At 36.4% G+C, this 18,338-nt stretch overlaps 1 protein-coding gene across 10 annotated transcripts in view; it reads right to left on the bottom strand.

Annotated features, from left to right (window-relative positions):
* SPAG9 (sperm associated antigen 9) overlaps positions 1–18,338 on the bottom strand; it is a 149,585-nt gene that overhangs the window by 109,308 nt on the left and 21,939 nt on the right. For all 10 annotated transcript variants that reach the window (XM_043962930.1, XM_043962934.1, XM_043962933.1 and 7 more), the window contains exon 2: positions 6,871–6,991. In XM_043962930.1, coding sequence (XP_043818865.1) covers positions 6,871–6,991 — 121 coding nt within the window. The remainder of the gene's footprint in view (positions 1–6,870; positions 6,992–18,338) is intronic.

Genomic DNA, 18,338 nt, shown 5'->3' with positions numbered 1-18,338 from the left:
TCATTACTTAAATTGGTCAACTTTTCTAAGGTACAAGCTTATCCCACCTAGTCAGTTTATTAGACACATCTATGACAGATACAGTGTTCCTGCTCCTTTTTAAAATTTTTCATTGCATCTACTTTTTGATCCCTTGGTGTGTACAAAGAAAGGTGGGAGTAAATGAGTACAATTCTCATTTGCAGTAGAAGCTTCAAGTGATTCAATTTTGAAAATTAAAATACTTCTCTCTATAGTGTTGGAGTACAAATTATATACACAGATCTGCTCAATCGGGGAGTGCTAATCCTGTATAGTGCTGTCCTAGCATGTTATAAAATAACATGCTAGCCTCTGGTCCAACAGCAGCTACTGTCTTAGTCTTGAAAAAAAAAATGGGACCATTATATTAAAATTAAAGCTTCTAGATAAAATACATTATATCCAAGACAAATTAATGCCAAATGGGAAATGGGTAAGAAAGGAAGGACAGAGTACAAGGATGTACCAAAAAAGAATTTCTTTCAAAATACAATTATGAATTATTTTAAATGTTTAAAAAATTTTCTACCAAGTACCTGATTCTAATAATGCCTTCTCACTGAAATGGATGGAAGCAAAACAAGCAAAATCCAAATACAACACCTTCTTCCACAAAAAACAACGGATCTTTTATCCAGGGGAACCACAAGAAAAAAAAAAACCCACCAGAAATATAATCATTGAACTTACGAGATTGAGAGGTGATTCCTCCAAGAGAGAGAAAAGGAGTAAAATACCCTTTTTCACCTCCCAAGAGTAAATGCTATCTTATCCTAAGGGTTACTAAAATTGCTTTAGATTCAGATCTCCAAAGAAGTTTCAGGTGCCACAGTAATTGGGGGTGGGGGGTGTGGAGAGAGAGAGAGAAGGAAGAAATTTATTATGCCTTTCATTCTTGCTCACTATATTAGAAATAGACAACTATTCCCCATTTGATAAATGGTTAAAGAACAGGCAAATTTCAAAAACAGAAATCCAAGCTATCAACAGCCATGGGAAAAAATATTCCAAACCACTAATAAGTAGAGAACCACAAATTAAAGACACACACACACACACATCAGATCAGCAAAGACAACAAAAAAGTAAAGTGATACATTGAAAAGGCTATGAGAAAACAAGTACATTAAATTGCACTGTTGGCAGAGTTGAGAATTAGTACAGCCAGTCTGGAAAGCAATTTGGAGCTATGACCAAAATGTCATTACATTGTGCATAACCTTTGACCTAGGAATACCCTTACTAGGTTTTTGCCCCAAAGAGATATAAAAAAAAAAAAAAAAGAGGAAAAAGACCCATAAATACAGAAAAAAAAAAAAAGACAACTCTTTGTGGTGGCAAAGAACTGGATGAAAACTGAATTTGTTTTGCTTAACCATACATGTTCCTAACAAGGGCTTTCTTTCTTTTTTTCTTTTCTTTAATTGAAGGAGGCAAGAGGGAAAGGAAATAAAGGCTTGTCAACTTAAAAAAAGTTAAAAAAAAATAAACAACCACAAATTTCTTTTGTATCCATCTACTGCTAGGGGAAGAATGTTCTAATTTTTTTCAGGTACCTAACTACTTTAGTATCAGCAGAGATATAGGAAAGTTGAAAAGTTATGTACAAGTTACATCTGCTGGTTAATTCTGTTTGGTGTATGTATTTCTTGTCTCCTCAATGGACTAAGCTATAAGAGCAGATATATCATATATGCTTTTTTTGTTTGTTTTTGTTTTTGTTTTTTTTTAGTGAGGCAATTGGAGTTAAATGACTTGCCCAGGGTCACACAGCTAGTGTCAAATGTCTGAGGCCGGATTTGAACTCAGGTCCTTCTGAATCTAGGGCCGGTGCTTTATCCACTGTGCCGCCTAGCTGCCACTATATATGCTTTTTATATTCCCATCGGCACATTATCAGTACACAAGAAATTGAACTGAATTAAAACAAATATATGTTTTGGTCTGATTTGGGGCTGAATTTATCTCAAAAATCAGTACTCATTCACATTCAAAATACTAAAAATAAAAATTATTTTCTAATAAAGTACCCATGGGGCAGCTAAGTGGCGCAGTGGATAAAGCACCAGCCCTGGAGTCAGGACGACCTGAGTTCAAATCCAACCTCAGACATTTAACACTTACTAGCTGTGTGACCCTGGGCAAGTCACTTAACCCCAACTGCCTCACCAAAAAGCAAAAATAATAATAATAATAATAAAGTACCCTCTTTGGTTCCAGTAAAAGTGACAAAGATGGTTTCAAACTCTTTCCATAATAAAGTGAGTTTTCAACCACCTTCCCCATTCTAACCTCAAACATGCTCTAGAGACTTCCCTAAGCCTTAATGGACGTTAGCTACTAATTGAAATTTTCAAGAAATATAGGGGCATAGAATGCCACCTATATTTTTCCAGGTGTTTTGTAGAGTATTGGTGTTAATTGTTCTTTAAATATTTCTTAGAATGCATTTATGAACCCATCTGACTCTGGGGATTTTTTTTTTTAGGGAATTCATTAATGGAATGGGTTGTTCAATTTCTTTTTTAAGATGGGGTTCTTTGGGTATTTTGTTTCCTGATCTGTTTATCTAAGTAAAATACGTTTTCATAAATATTGATAGATTTTGTTCAGATTGTTGGATTTATTGGCATATAATTGAACAAAATAATTCCTAAAGACTCCTTTGATTTACTCTTCTTTGGGGGTGATTTGATGATTTTCATTTTTTTATAGAAATAATTTGGTTTTCTTCTTTTAAATCAAATTAAACAATGGTTTATCTATATTATTGGGTTTTTTTCAATAAAGCCAGTTCTTCATTTAAAAAAGAAAGAAAGAAAGAAATATAGGGGCAGCTAGGTGGTACAGTAGATAAAGCACCAGCCCTGGATTCAGGAGACCCTGAGTTCAAATCCAGCCTCAGACACTTGACACTTACTAGCTGTGTGACCCTGGGCAAGTCACTTAACCCTCACTGCCCTGCAAAAAAAAAAAAAAGAAAGAAAAAAAAAAGAAAAGAAAGAAAGAAGAGATTCTAAGGCTACAAAGACAAAATGAAAATAGTTTCTACCTTCAAGGAGCTTGAGAGGTATGATACCTCACATATACAGATAAGTAATTACAATTTGAAGATGGAGAGAATACTAACAATAGAGGCATTAGGAAAAGATTCATGCAGGAGGAGGCACCTAAGCAGTGCAATAAAGGAAGCTAGGAGTCTAAGAGGTAGAGGTGAGGAGTAAATAACATTCCAGCCATGAGCAAGAGCCTATTCAAAGGCTCAGAGGCATATGAATACTAGAGATGGGAGTAAGCAGGTAAACCAACTTGTAACAGTACAGGAAGGGAAGTAATATGAAATAAATCTGCAAAGGTAGCTGGGCACTCTCTTCTTATCTGTCAAGCACATCTAAATTTTCGGGCTCCTTTTCAGGCTCCTTGTCGGGCTCGCATTTGGGGAGGGAAGAGGAGGGAAGGGGTGAAGAAGACTGTTGCTCTTCTCCCCACTCCTAGAAACACTGACAAATGTGTACACACATGCTGGCCTACACCAGGGCTTCTTAAACTCTTTCTATTCATGACCCATTTTCACCCAAGAAATTTTTACACAACCCCGGAAATATAGTTATACAAATCAAACATTTACTGCCAAATTTTTTGCAAACCCCATATTCAGTTACAACCTACAGTTTAAGAAGCTTTAGCCTAGACAAGCCTAAAACTGGACTTCAAGTTTTGGCTCCTTCTGCTTTGTGTTTTTCCCTTGATTAGAGATAACCCAACAAAGATCCCAGCCTTGGCAGAAACTTCATGAGTTTGAAAGGTCAGGAGAGCACAGGTCTGGGTGCCAAGTGCCATGCAGGAGGTTATCTCTAATACATACTTTCAGATGAAAAGATGACAACCTCAAGAAGGATGAGCCCAAACCATAACCTAGCCTTGCAAATGATATGGATATTGATTTTCTTAGTAATGTGGAGCTGAGGTGAAGGTGAATGCCTATTCAGCAATCCAAAGTGTTTCATGTTTTAATATTTGAAGTATAAATCTTCCAGAAGAGTATAATTGGAATGATTACTGCATGATGCTTTTATTTGTCAGTGCATAATTGCTAGTCTTTTTTGCTATAAATATATCTCTTACAGAAGAAGAAATTAATAATTGTCCTATGTTTTGGGGGCGGGAGGGAGCTAGGCTGGAACAAAACTACACAGAGCTTTAAATGTCAAGTTGAAGACTTCATTTTATCCAAGGGGTAACAGGAGCCATTCTTAAGCAAGGGAAAGACATGGTCAGATCTATGTTGTAGAAAAAATATTTTGGGATCTGTGTGAAGGATTATGGGGGAAATTACAATGTTAAAAGGACATGAAGAGGGCAGCTAGGTGGCGCAGTGGATAAAGCAGGGGCCCTGGAGTCCGGAGGACCTGAGTTCAAATCCGGCCTCAGATACCTGACACTAGCTGTGTGACCCTGGGCAAGTCACTTAATCCTCATTACCTCACCAAAAAAAAAAAAAAAAAGGGACATGAGCCAATAATGATGTACCTTACAATCTATAAATTAGCCAACAAAGTACTGTAGAGACCAGGTAGCACTCAGGAAACAACCCATAAACAAAAAAGTCTTTGATAATGCAGTGATGGTACCAAGGCTATAGCACAGACCAGTACTTTGTAATAATAAGATGTTAGGTTCCAATTATGTGAAGAAAAATCTGTAGGCCCGGAACATTAAGTCCTTCACACACACACACACACACACACACACACACACACACACACACACACACACACACACACACTCACTCACTCACTCTGCAGAATTAAGAAAATTTAAAAGCACAGTAAATTTTTTTTAAATGGGCTTCTGTTTCAGGAAGAAGTTTGGGAATCATTAAAGGAGTTTTCCAATTTCCCAGGGGCAACACTGCTTGCCACTTCTCTCATTTAATTATGGACTCAACCCATTATCCATCTGTACTATCCTTCCAAAATATAGATACAGATGAACTTTACAGGTTATCCATCTAACTGCATGCCATAGGCTGGACAAGACATCTTTTGGTTCATCCTTCTGGTTTTTTCCTTTGTGGATTGCTGAATAAAATTCTTAAATTATAAGATCTCTTCTAGGAATCTCTGCAGTAGTTTCAGGATGCCATGCACAAATAGGAACATCTGTAGAATCCCACCAAAATAAACTGTTCTTCAACTTGGATTGAGCTTAGAGTTCAATATATACCAATAGTCTCCTGTGTTGTAGGGAAGGCAATGCAGATGTGTGTGGAGGATATGAGTACCCTGAAATGTAAGATCAAAAAAGAAAATGGGCTGGTGACAGAATGAGAGAGTCAGGGATAGATAACAGGAGAACAGTCTGAAGGCGCCATTGGTATTCTTGTGATTTTGAGAGAAAGCAAGAAAGACCCTCCCCAGGATGTGGAGCCTAGCTCCTCTGTTGAAGTTAGAGGAGTACATGGACAAAAGTCACAGAGATGGCAAAGCGTGGATGGGTTGCAATCTTCAAAATTGAGGAGCTCAGAAAGCCCTAACATATTATTTCCTATAACAGGGTAACACAACCTGGATTTGACCCTGGGTAAGTCATTTAACCTTTAAGTGCTCTAAGCAGCTCTCCAAAATTAAAGGTTGCAGAGAAAGTTCAAACCAGCACTGGCAGAACAAGTTGCCTATACCAAAGAACACAGGTCCAGTCCCTAGTTCAATTCTTATATGGTCTGGAGAAATCTTATGGAGATCAGTTAAGTTCCTAGGGAAGATATTTAATTTATGTCAACAATAGGTAAAATACAACTCCTGAGCCTCAGTTTCCAAATCTGTAAAATGAGGATACTTCCCATACTAACTTACTTCTCACAGGGTTCCTTCAAGGAAAGTACCATGTAGATTATACTAAATGATTATTTCATCATATATTGAAAGTTATATGGAAATTGCAGAAGGGAGAAGAGGGGTTGTGGGGCTTTTTTTCTTCCTCAAAAGTAAATGATTAAACAAAAGCTATTTTAAAATAAAGAAATAGAAACATAAAAATGCTATTCAATAGCTATAACAAGTACTTTGAAATCTGTATTGTCCACTATAACCAGTTATGGGGCACAGAGAAGAAAATGGGAAACAAAAAGGCAACGAAGGAGAAACAAAAGGAAAAGGAAAGAGAAATGTTATAATTCCGGATTCTAGGGTTCAATCTACCTCTTGACCACCTGTTTCAGGCATGAAATATGTTTGTAAATTTTTCTACAAGTTCTTTCTTTCCATGAGTGAAATACCTCTTTACATGAAGTAGAAAAAATACATGAGGATTCATTCATTCACTCCTACTGTTTCAAAGAGGGAAAAATGACTTACCTGCTACATTTATCTCTGTGTCATCTGAAATAAAATTCATAAGTCATCTATCAATTCTGTTCCTTACTGCTATCTACCCTTGGAAATTGTTGCATTAAAAGGAAAAAAAAAATTCAAGAGTTGAGATTCTGTGATTTGGATGGAAGAAATGATCCAAGTGATTTTTCTCATATTAATGAAATCTTGAAAAGTTCAAAAGAATACCAAGTGATAAGAATAGCATGATATGACCTTGCAACAAGAAAAGTCAACCATTAATGACAAAACAGCTGAAAAGCACTAGTCTCTTAAATCTTGTCATATCTGTAGCTATGAGCACAAAATTAAAATATGAAGCAGAGGCTACACTTGGTTTTCTGGTCTTGCAAACCTTAGTCAGAATTGTTAATTCCAAACACATACTTTAAAACATAGTCAAATGCCAGGACGAGTCACAATGTTATTAGAACCCACTTTTGACAATGTATTTATGAGGAGTGGTATTTTTACTTACTCTGGTCAGCATAGTTTTTTGCTTTGAGTTCAAGTTGTCTTGTTTGGGACTCTAAGGATTCCACTCGAGTTTGTAAGTCCTTTTTTTCCTGTTCTTGGGAATCTTCAAATTCAATAAATTTCTAATAAAGAAGAACATATATTATTTTCACTAATGGAACTGAATGTCATTTAGATTTTTCAACTCCTGAGTCCCTTGGCATCAGGGACCAAGTATAAGACTGAACTCCAAGGAGAAATAAATTTTATTGCTATGAACTTAAGCTAATTTATTCAGTTTCTTTCAAAATTCATGTAAAATAAATTTCACTTAAAGTATACTCATAACCTAATCTTTAAGTGTAAGACAAAAAAAGATATTTTACTAACATCATCAAACTTCCAGTGCTTTCTTTTTTATACAAAAGTAAAATCAAAGGAAGTAAATATACCCTGCTCCAAATTCAGCAACCACCACAAACCCAGAAGGATACTTGTACATTTAGCTGAATTCAAAACAGACTATAATTTTGAACTCATCCCACCTGTAAGACAGCACACATTGCTGAGAAAAGAGTAAGTTGCTTAATAAATTTTGTTAAATAAACAAATAAATGTTATGATTGACATGTTTACAGCTAAAATATAATGGGAAATTCTAAAACATGGAATTAAAGTTCATGAATTAAACTCTAGTTAAATCCATATAAAAGCATACATCTTTTGCAACTTATATTATCAAGACCTAGGATCATATCTAAAATGGCCCATACTTTCATGAAAAAGATAATAGTAATGAAATGAATTTATTTTCAGTCCTTGCTATTTGAGGAAAAAGTAAAAACTTGTCCTCAAAAAATTCAGTCATTTACTTTTTAAAGGGCAAATTTGCTTAATACCAAAACATGAAGAACATGTTTTAAGATCATGGGGAAAAATTCAACCAAACTGCTTGAAGGCGAAAACCTATATATCACAAAATACTCTGTTAACTTATTCCCAACTTCTACATTTCAGGAAAAAAAAAACAAAACAATCAAATCTCCAATACTTATTTTTAGTTTTCTGGCTGAAAATGAGTCAATGTAAACTATGTATAAGTCAAAACATGGACAATGTTTAAAAACAATACCAAGCATAAAACAGGCACTGTGACAAACTATCCTGCTGGTCCTTTTAATTAAGGGTGTGTGTGTGGGTGTGGGTGTGTGTGTGTGTAAAATACTCCAAAAAATTTAACTTAAAAAAACAAAACCGTATTCCTTGTGATTTTCCCTTAGAAAACAAGATGACACAAGATCCAGGTTAGCCAACTAAAAATAATGTATATTTTAGATTTTTTTTGTTTTGTACAAAAATGTCATTTGAGAAATAGTATTTCACAAAGGGCTGGGTATGGACAGATAGTATTTATAATAGTTGTGCTACTTTCAAAAACTGTATCATAGATGCATTACTGCTTCAATTTCTATGTTACCTCCCACCTGTTAAAAGATAAAATATTATGGGAACACAGGCTTGTGTGAATAATCTATAATCCTATAGGCATCTATGCTGTTTGTGTCACAAATGGTCCATAATATTAGAATCTAATGATACAATATAAAGAACCCCCAAATTTTTCTTCATCTTTAACATCGATATGACTCCTGGGAATTGGTATTTGAATCATCTTGAATGAATGCAGCCAAAAGGAAAAGAGATTAGTAAAAGCCAACATAAAATAAATAATAGGCCTATGACATATGAGTAATTTACTTTTTCCTCAAATAGCAAACTCTCATTTCCATCTACCCAAAGAAAAGGTCTATACCTACCACATGAGGTACTTTGGGATCCTGGATCATATGTCACAAAATCTGGACCCTTTCAGGCCACTATAAATACCGTCTAGATTATTCTGCTAAACAACAGTATAGTTGAAAATAATCCAAAGTAAAGACATTTTCACAGGCCTCTCCATAAAGCAAGGATACACAGCATCAACCTCAAAAATATTAGCTATATGTGCTCAAAGGGATGAAATAATTTAATATCCCTTTAAAATTTTAAGTTTTTCACCACAGTGATTTGAAACAAATAAAAAGTATTAAAACACAAATATATTTATTGTTCTCTATTTGTACTATTATTTATTTATTGCACTATTGTGCAATAATGTTTTCTGATTAGAAAGTACCATATTATATTAACTATATGTGTTTTGATATAAAAGTGCTAGGAGAGGCCTAATACTATAGTCAAGCCTAATGTCAGTAATAAATAAAAAGTAGAGAGATTATACAATGCTAATAAATCTTTTAAAATATCATGGTAATAAAATATTTTAAGATATCGTTTAAAAATTCTAGGAATGGGGCAGCTAGATGGTGCAGTGGATAAAGCACTGGCCCTGGATTCAGGAGTACCTGAGTTCAAATCTGGCCTCAGACACTTAACACTTACTAGCTGTGTGACCCTGGGCAAGTCACTTAACCCCCATTGCCCCGCAAAAACAAACAAACAAAAATAAACAGGAAAAAAAAAAGGCATCTACAGTGGCCTGAAAGAGTCCAGACTTTGTGACATGTGATCCAGGATCACAAAGTACCTCATGTGGTAGGTACAGTTCAAGTCTAAAAGATATTACAGGGTGGAGTCAGAAACCAGAACCTAACAGGTAGGACATATGAGAAACTGCAGTGAGAGATGAGGAGCAGAGGGGGCATTGTGAAAGCAAATAAACACTGATTATGAAATAGCCAAGAAAAGGAAAAAAGGAATGACAACAGGAGGCTGTAAAAACTCTATAAAATGCAGTCAGATGACAAGCACGAGCCGCAGAGGAAAAACATTTGAAAACCACTGAACTGAATCAAATTATACATCACTGTAGGGAAAACCTGGAGGAGAGAGAAAGACTTTGTTCTATCCCTAATCCTTCTCTCCATCCTTTTCTGAGGTAAAGATGATATGATTATATTCATTAATAAACAGTATGGATAGTATTCCAAGATAGCCATTAACTGATTTTCCTCCTCTAATTTCTCCCTTTCCAGCCTGTTCACAATAGTTTAGATCTCCTAGTACTATAAATGAATATTGCCAGATCTTGATTACTAGCAGCAGTAACAACCAATAGATTTGTCTCCTATTAGAAAATTTTATTGACTTGTTTATTCATATATTTTGTTGTCAATAGACTTTTGTTACTATCCCACAGTCTTGCTAAGGGAAGGAGTGTTCACTACTATTGTGCTTAGTTCCCATAGTTGCCCCTTCCTTCTTACTCCTTTTCTCACTTTCTCCCATTCCTAATTACGTGTGGGCTTCTCATCCACCCTCTGCCACCACTGTTCTCATTTCCCATTTTGACTTTTTTAAAGATAGTAATACAATTTTGTTTTGCCACAGATACTTTTCAAACAAGACTCCACCTCCCACCCTCCATTCCACCTCCAACCCCCACACAAAATACATTCCCCCAAAGAGTTAAGCAAAACCATTCTTAGTTTATTTAAACAAATGTGTTCTCCCTAATCCAATATTAAAATACACTGATTGAATTGGCTAAAAATAAGAAATAAACCCTATCTATTATTTAAAATAAAAAATTGCTGTATTTTTAAGGCTCACTTATATTTGCTTTTTCCAAATGTTGGGGAAAATAGCAGAAAATGGAGGAGACCAGTGGTTAATTACCAGATCTGCTACTTAACTGGCTGGCCGGCTATGAGTAAATCACTTAATATTCCTGAGCCTCAATCTCTTAATTTGTAAAAATAGGACCTTTCCATATTTATACTATCTACCACACAGGGAATATTTTGAGGAAAGTACTTTCTAAAGTGTTATAAAAATGTGAATTGTTATTAATATTGTTGTGAAAATATTTGTTACCAATAATAAAAGCAGTCCCACACCTGTTACTGAAGTTATTATTGTTATTGATAATAGTTGTTATTAAAGAGGAAAACAGATTGAGAGGAAGAATTAAGAAAGTGTTAACTCTGGAATTTCTCCCCCTTTTAAAATTCCTTTTTTCCTTTTATCTTTTTTTGGGGGGGGAAGGGGGTCTCCCTATCTCACTCAGATTGGATGGGCAAAAGCCACTCAAGGACTGTTCTCAAAACTGACTGGGAAAGAAACTTTAAAACCTGTTCCATTATTCCAACTTGGGCCAATTCACCTCTCTTTAGACAGGCTGGTGGATGGACCTCTACTTCCAGGGGTTCACCATGTTAGTGACAGAGCTTGTGAAGACAGTTGGTTGATTTTAGGTCTACTGCTACTCAGATGTAAACTCAAGTAATCTACCAGTATATGTCACCAAGTCCAGACCCAAATTCCTAGCAGTAGCATTTTTTGCCAGAGACAGCAAACTGTACAAAAGGGCCAATTCTTAGAGGTCAGAAGGCAGCCTCTGTGACCATAGCTGCGTTTTGCAAGAACCCTGAGAAATTCCACCCACTCTGGCCCAAATGCTGCTGAGATTCTACCTAGCTCAGGAAGCTCTGAGCTAATGGCTATGCTTTTGGTGCCACAGCAATCCTCATAGGAGAGCTGCAGCAGAAACTCTACATAAATTAGGAGATTAAAATTATAGTGGCAAAAGGAAGAGAAGAGACTAATTCAGCATGAAATCCTCCTTAATGTCTAGGAGTCAAAATGTTTTCCACAGTGATGTGTCTGTGATTTTGTAATGAAAGTCAATGCAAAACAGGATTCAATTTGCAAAACTTCACTTTTCATGAAAAAAGGGAGTTCCTGAAAAATTGTCTTGAAAGGTTCCCAAGTAACCTTTGGAAAAAGAAACAAAACACTAACTTCCTTATTGGTATAATGAAACTCAATAAAATTGGAAATTTGCTACTCATGTTTTTTAAAAATCTATACAGGGGGCAGCTGGGTGGCACAGTGGATAGAGCACCAGCCCTGGATTCAGGAGTACCTGAGTTCAGGTCCGACCTCAGACACTTGACAATTACTGGCTGTGTGACCCTGGGCAAGTCACTTAACCCCCATTGCCCCTAAAAAAAAAAGAAAAAAAATCTATACAGCTAGTCTTCACAACTGAGATTTTAAAACTTTTACAATTTAACATTCCAAATAAGAAAATCTTACATCAGTCTTAGCCTTGTATGTTAAACAAAATATGTTTGCAAAAATACTGGAATTTCTCAATGATCCCTTACAGATTTAAAAGTGAATTATGGGGGCAGCTAGGTGGCGCAGTGGATAGAACACCGGCCTCAGGAGGTCAGGAAGATCTGAGTTCAAATGTGGCCTCAGACACTTAACACTTACTAGCTGTGTGACCCTGGGCAAGTCACTTAACCCCAATTGCCTCACCCCCCCCAAAAAAAAGTGAATTATGGGGGCAGCTAGGTGGTGCAGTAGATAAAGCACCAGCCCTGTATTCAGGAGTACCTGAGTTCAAATCCAGCCTCACACACTTGACACTTACTAGCTGTGTGACCCTGGGCAAATCACTTAACCCTCATTGTCCTGTGTCCTGTCCCCCCCCCCCTCCCGCAAAAAAGTGAATGATGCAAAGATAGGAGGATGGCAGAAATGCCTCCATTTTAGATTTTCCACAACTCATATTAATGTCAATTTGATTTGCTTAAGTCCAGAGTTGGAACACAAGAGTAACTGAAGCCCAAAAATCAAACACCAGCATAGGAAGGCAAAATTAAATCTGCAGGAATCTACAACACTTGTTTTCTTACATACTATTCTCCACCACATTTTAGAAGGTCACAATGACAAGGAGATCAGTTTTTACAAAGCTAAATTTTCCATCTCAAATTCCCAAAAAAGGAAGACACATGCCTGACAATGAGGCTTAAACCCAGACCTTGGGATCCTAAGCTGTCTTTTCTTTCTGCACCTCACATCTCACACTTTGTGATAAGTGTAAAAAACCTAAAAAGAAGAAAGGCCCACAGATTTTTAAACTCTCACCCTACATAAGAAGATAAACTTTTTGGAAGAGATAATAAAATGAGCACTAAAAATATGCAGGCACACACACTTAAAATATATGATCTATGGGGATTTGAGAATGTTTTGAAACTAGGTCACCTCCACTAACTTTTTCAAGTACTGGTAATTACAATAAACATCTTTAATAACTGCCTCTTACTCTTATCACTAACAAAAAGAACACTAGACAAGATAGCAATATTAACATTTCTTCAAAGGCATTATTCCAATGAGAGTAACTAGATACTGTGGGGAAAAAAAAGAGCAGGAATAATGCAGGCTGATGTCAAGGTCTTAAAAAGAATAAGCCTTGTGAAGAAGCAAAATACCTGAGAAGGCCAGATGGCTTATATGGGACGGGGACACACACACACACACACACACACACAAATGTTTTCAATACACAAACTCCTTTAATTAAGGAAAAAGATGCCAAATATGGTTTCTCATGAGGGCAAACATTCAGAAGATGATGGTAAAGAGTGTGGGGTTTTTTTTAAAGACATCAAAGAACAAATGATTCATTTAAAGTCACAGAGTAATTTAAAATGAAATACAAACTACTATTCTAAACTCAATGTCAGGCATGTGACATCCTCCTAAATACCACCAAACAATGATTCTCTACCTTCCCCCATAAGTATACATTTGAAAAAATGAATTTCATTTATACTGAATAACTCATTGAGAAATTCTAATAAATTTGTAATGTGCTTGGTTTTGTTCATACCACAAAACTAAACAACAGTGCTTTCAAAAGGCTGATGGAGGGCTATCATGAGATCTCCTAAAGAGTATTCATGTGATCATCTTGAGGCAAAAGCTTAACCAGCACCAAGATCCAACATTCAAAAAGCAGGTGAATAAAACTTTGTGGCCCTCTGGACTTACATTCTGATACCATTGTGTAAAGATAGATTAGAATTATTCAGCTACAACTAGAGAGTAAACAGAATGTTTATTTGAGGTATTTTAGCATACTTTAATGTATAATATATTCAGCAAAATGTTTCATTTCATTCTCTTCTGGAACCTCTTAAGGAGTAAATTCTATCATATTGTTAAATGTTTTTGCCTTTGTTTCCTAAAATTTTTTTTATACATGGCAACAATCCTATTTCATTCTGAAATGGACTAGACATTTCCTTAAAGGAGCAGAACAAAATTAGTATTTTCTACTTAAATGTTTTTTTAAAAATAACCACACCCCACCTTTATCGTATCCACTTCATACTAGAATATTACTCATCACAAAATTTAACACACCAGAATGTTGTTATCACATGAAAAAAAGAAAGAAATTTTTTTTAAAGGACAAAAAGTGAACCTAACCAAGGTAACCACTGAAAAAAATCAGAGCCTGAATGTTCATATAATCCAGTTTATCCAAGCCAATGCCCTTTGTTTTATGTTTCAGGTCGGAGCTAAGTGAAATTCTAGTAAAAAGTGTGCCTGCCCTGAATGGTTATGCTAAAAGAGTTTTTAAAGCTTTTTACATTTGAAAAAAAAATCCAATCATGTAAGAACTAATGCAAAAGAATGAGGCAAAGGAGAATAGAAAAAAGGGGGCAAAGGGCACTTATTGTGGTAATTTGAGCCATATTTTTATGCTGATCTACAAAATATACCTAACATAATTCCTCTGAAAGAAAATCTAAATTCATTCTTATGTGTTGCCTTTATTTTTTAATAAGACAATCAGATTAATTTTAGTTTTTATGTTGTTGTTTTTCTTTTTATATAATCTTTATTTCTCCTCCACTCCCACCTATGGAGACTTCCTTTGTAACAGAATAAAAAAGCAAGTCTCTTCCTCTCCCCAATCCCCCCCAAAAAACCCAGTTCAGTAAAACTAACCAAGATATCAACCAAGTTTGACAGTATATGCAATGTTCTATAACTCTTGTCCCCAACCTCTGCAAAGAGGTGCATTTTCTCATCTCTAGGGGAAAATGTGTTGATTACAAAATATTCCACTTCTTTTCTGCTTGTTCTTTCCATTTACATGATTATAGTCACTGTTACATTCATTATTTCTTATGGAACAAGAAATAATATTCCTTATCTCATGAACCACAACTTGTTTAGCCATTCCCGGATCAATTGGCATCACTTGTTTCCAGTTCTTGCCTAAAAAACACACACACACACACACCCCTGTATCTACTTTGTATATCCCTACAGATGCACAGATTGTCACACACACACACACACACACACACACACACACACACACACACACACACACACACACCCGGTATCTATTTTGTATATCCCTACAGATGCACAGATTGTGTCATCCAGTTGGGCTTCTCAGGGCAAATCTAGTTTCCCCCTTTGTCTTTATTAGCCCCAGAACCATGCCTGGCACATACTGTCTGGGCTTAATAAATGCTTTTTTTTTGAGGGGGGGGGGGGGTGGCAGGCAATGGGGGTTAAGTGACTTGCCCAGGGTCACACAGCTAGTAAGTGTCAAGTGTCTGAGGCAGGATTTGAACTCAGGTCCTCCTGAATCCAGGGCTGGTGCTCTATCCACTGTGCCACCTTGCTACCCCAATAAATGCTTTTTGATTAACTGCTCTGCAAATTAAAGTACTGTTTAAAAAATTTAAATTTAAAAATTAAAGAACAGTTCTGAAATGGAAAAAACCTAGGAAGCCAAAGCATAGGAGAAAATTTCTAAAAGTTAATTGCTTTACCGGCCCTGGAGACAGGAGTACCTGAGTTCAAATCTGGCCTCAGACACTTAACACTAGCTGTGTGACCCTGGGCAAGTCACTTAACCCCAATTGCCTCACTAAAAAAAAAAAAAGTTAATTGCTTTATTTCGGATAATCTTCTGGCAAATTATTTTGTCAGTACATAGGGAGAAGTGGGTATTCTAAATCTGAGATTTCAGTAGCTAATATTTATATTGCACTTAAGATTTATGAAGCACTCTACATATATTATTTCACTGATCCTCACACAACAGCAACAATCCTATGAGATAGATGCTATTCTATCCCTATTTTGCAGATATAGAAACTTCAACTGAGAGGGATTAAATGACTTGCCCAGGGTCACTGGCTAGGCAGTCTCAGGTAAGATTTGAAACCAATAAATTAATCTTAATTAATTAATTAACATTAATTAAGTGCCTACTATGTCCCAGGCTTGGGATACAAAAAAAGGCAAAAGACAGTTCTTGGCCTCATAGAGGTTATAATCTAATGGAAGAGACAATATACAAACAAGCTATATTCAAGATAAATAGGAAAAAATTAACAAAGTGAAGGCACTGGAATTAAGAGGAAATGGAGGATGGGGCAGCTAGGTGGCATAGTGGATAGAGCACCGGCCCTGGAGTCAGGAGAACCTGAGTTCAAATCTGATCTCAGACACTTAACACTTACTAGCTATGTGACCCTGGGCAAGTCACTTAACCCCAATTGCCTCACCAAAACATTTTTTAAAAAGAGGAAATGGAGGAAGCTTCCTGTAGAAATGGCATTTTGGTTGGGACTTAAAGAAGTCAGCGAGGTCAGTAGTGAGAAATGAGAAGGGAGAGGGTTCCAAGTATGGGGTCAGTCAGAAAATGCCCTTGTTTGTGGGACAAACAGGAGGCCAGTGTCACTAGATCAAAGAGAATTGTGACAAGGAGTAATGTATAAGAAGACTGGAAAAGTAGGAGGGGACTAGGTTATGAAGGGCTTTGAATGCCTGCCACCTAGCTACATAAGTAAGTAGATGGTGCGGTGCACAGAGCACTGGGCCTGGAATCAGGAAGAACTGAGTTCAAATTTGATCTCAGATATTTACTAGCAGCATGATCCCTAGACAAGTCATTTAAAACCTCTGTTTGGCTCAGTTTCCTCAACTATAAAATGGGGGGGGAAATAACAGTACCTACTTCTCAGGGATAGTGTGAGGATCAAATGAGATATATGTAAAAGTGTTTAGCGCAGTGCCTGGCACACAGTAGGTGCTATATAAATGTTTATTCCGTCCCTTCAATAGATGCCTTCACTTCCTTTCCTATCACTATCTTCTAAACTCTCTAAAATCTGGCTTCTTACCTCATCATTCAAATGAAATTACTCTCTGAAGTTACTAATCACATCTTAATAGCCAAATCGAATATATTTTTCTCAGTTTTCATCCTTGAAGCCTTCCCAATCTCTCAATTCCAGTGCCTTCCTTCTGTTAATTATTTCCTATTTATCCTACAGACAGCTTCCTTTGTATATGTCTGTTAGCATGTTGTCTCCTTGAGGTCAGAAACTGTCTTTTGCCTTTTTTTTTTGTATCCCCTGAGCTTAGCACAGTGCCTAGTATATAGTAAGTGCTTAATAAATGTTGACTGAGGGACAGCTAGGCGACGCAGTGGATAGCGCACCGGCTCTGGAGTCAGGAGTTCCTGAGTTCAAATCCGGCCTCAGACACTTAACACTTACTAGCTGTGTGACCCTGGGCAAGTCACTTAACCCCAACTGCCTCACTAAAAAAAAGTAAATAAATAAAATAAAATAAATGTTGACTGACTGACAATAGCACCTACTGCACAGCACTGCTGTGAGGATCAAATGAGAATATTTGTGAAAGTGCACAGTAGTAGTACATAGTAGGTGCTTAATAGCACAGTAGCAGAATACAGTAAATGCTTAAAACATGCTTATTTCCTTCCTGCCTACCTCTATTAAAACAGAATATGGGGGCAGCTAGGTGGCGCAGTGGATAAAGCACCAGCCCTTTGTTCAGGAGTACCTGAGTTCAAATCCGGCCTCAGACACTTACTAGCTGAGTGACACTGGGCAAGTCACTTAACCCCCATTGCCCTGCAAAAAAACAAAACAAAACAAAAAAAAAAAAAACAGAATATAGTATACACTTAAGATGTAGTCATGTTACTGAATGCTTTTGCTTAATTATTTTGCTCTATCACAAAGGAAGGTTCAATCTGGTGGGGACATAGGGGGTGTTTAAAAAATTAAAAGACATTGATAAAGTGTACTTTGAAAAAAAAAAAGGATAGCTTTAAATGATTCACAATGGCAACTAAAACAAAAGCCCCATCAGTACTAAAGCTAAGTATGAGAGAAGCAATAAGGAAAAAAGGAGTGGAGATTCCATCCCTACCCCACCAAAAGTCAAAGAATACAAAAAGGGAGAACAGTAGACAAGAAATAATGATGTAAGAGGTAGATCCAGTGACAGGAGGTAGAAATGACCAAAAAAATGTCCCCAAAGACAGGATATGAGAAGACTCTTCCACACCCCACCTCCTTTGCAGAGATCTGAGAGGTCCACAAGAGTTGCACACTGCAAGTATTTTTCAGATTTTTCTTTTTCTTTTTTTTTTTTTTGGTCTTAAAAAATACAATTCGTTACATAGGATGGCTCTCTGTGAAAAAGAAGAAAAGATATTGGGGGTAACTGTGATGATATAAAAAAGACATCAATAAAAATTTATTTTAAAAAGAAATGACAGAATAGAAGAGATGACCCACCAGAAAGAACAAAGAAACAAGAACTAGAACAAAA

The sequence above is a fragment of the Dromiciops gliroides genome, chromosome 4 (genome assembly GCF_019393635.1).
Source record: "Dromiciops gliroides isolate mDroGli1 chromosome 4, mDroGli1.pri, whole genome shotgun sequence".
Lineage (NCBI taxonomy): Eukaryota > Metazoa > Chordata > Mammalia > Microbiotheria > Microbiotheriidae > Dromiciops > Dromiciops gliroides.
Note: the sequence above shows the minus strand (reverse complement) of the source record. Positions and strands in the feature narration are given on the sequence as shown.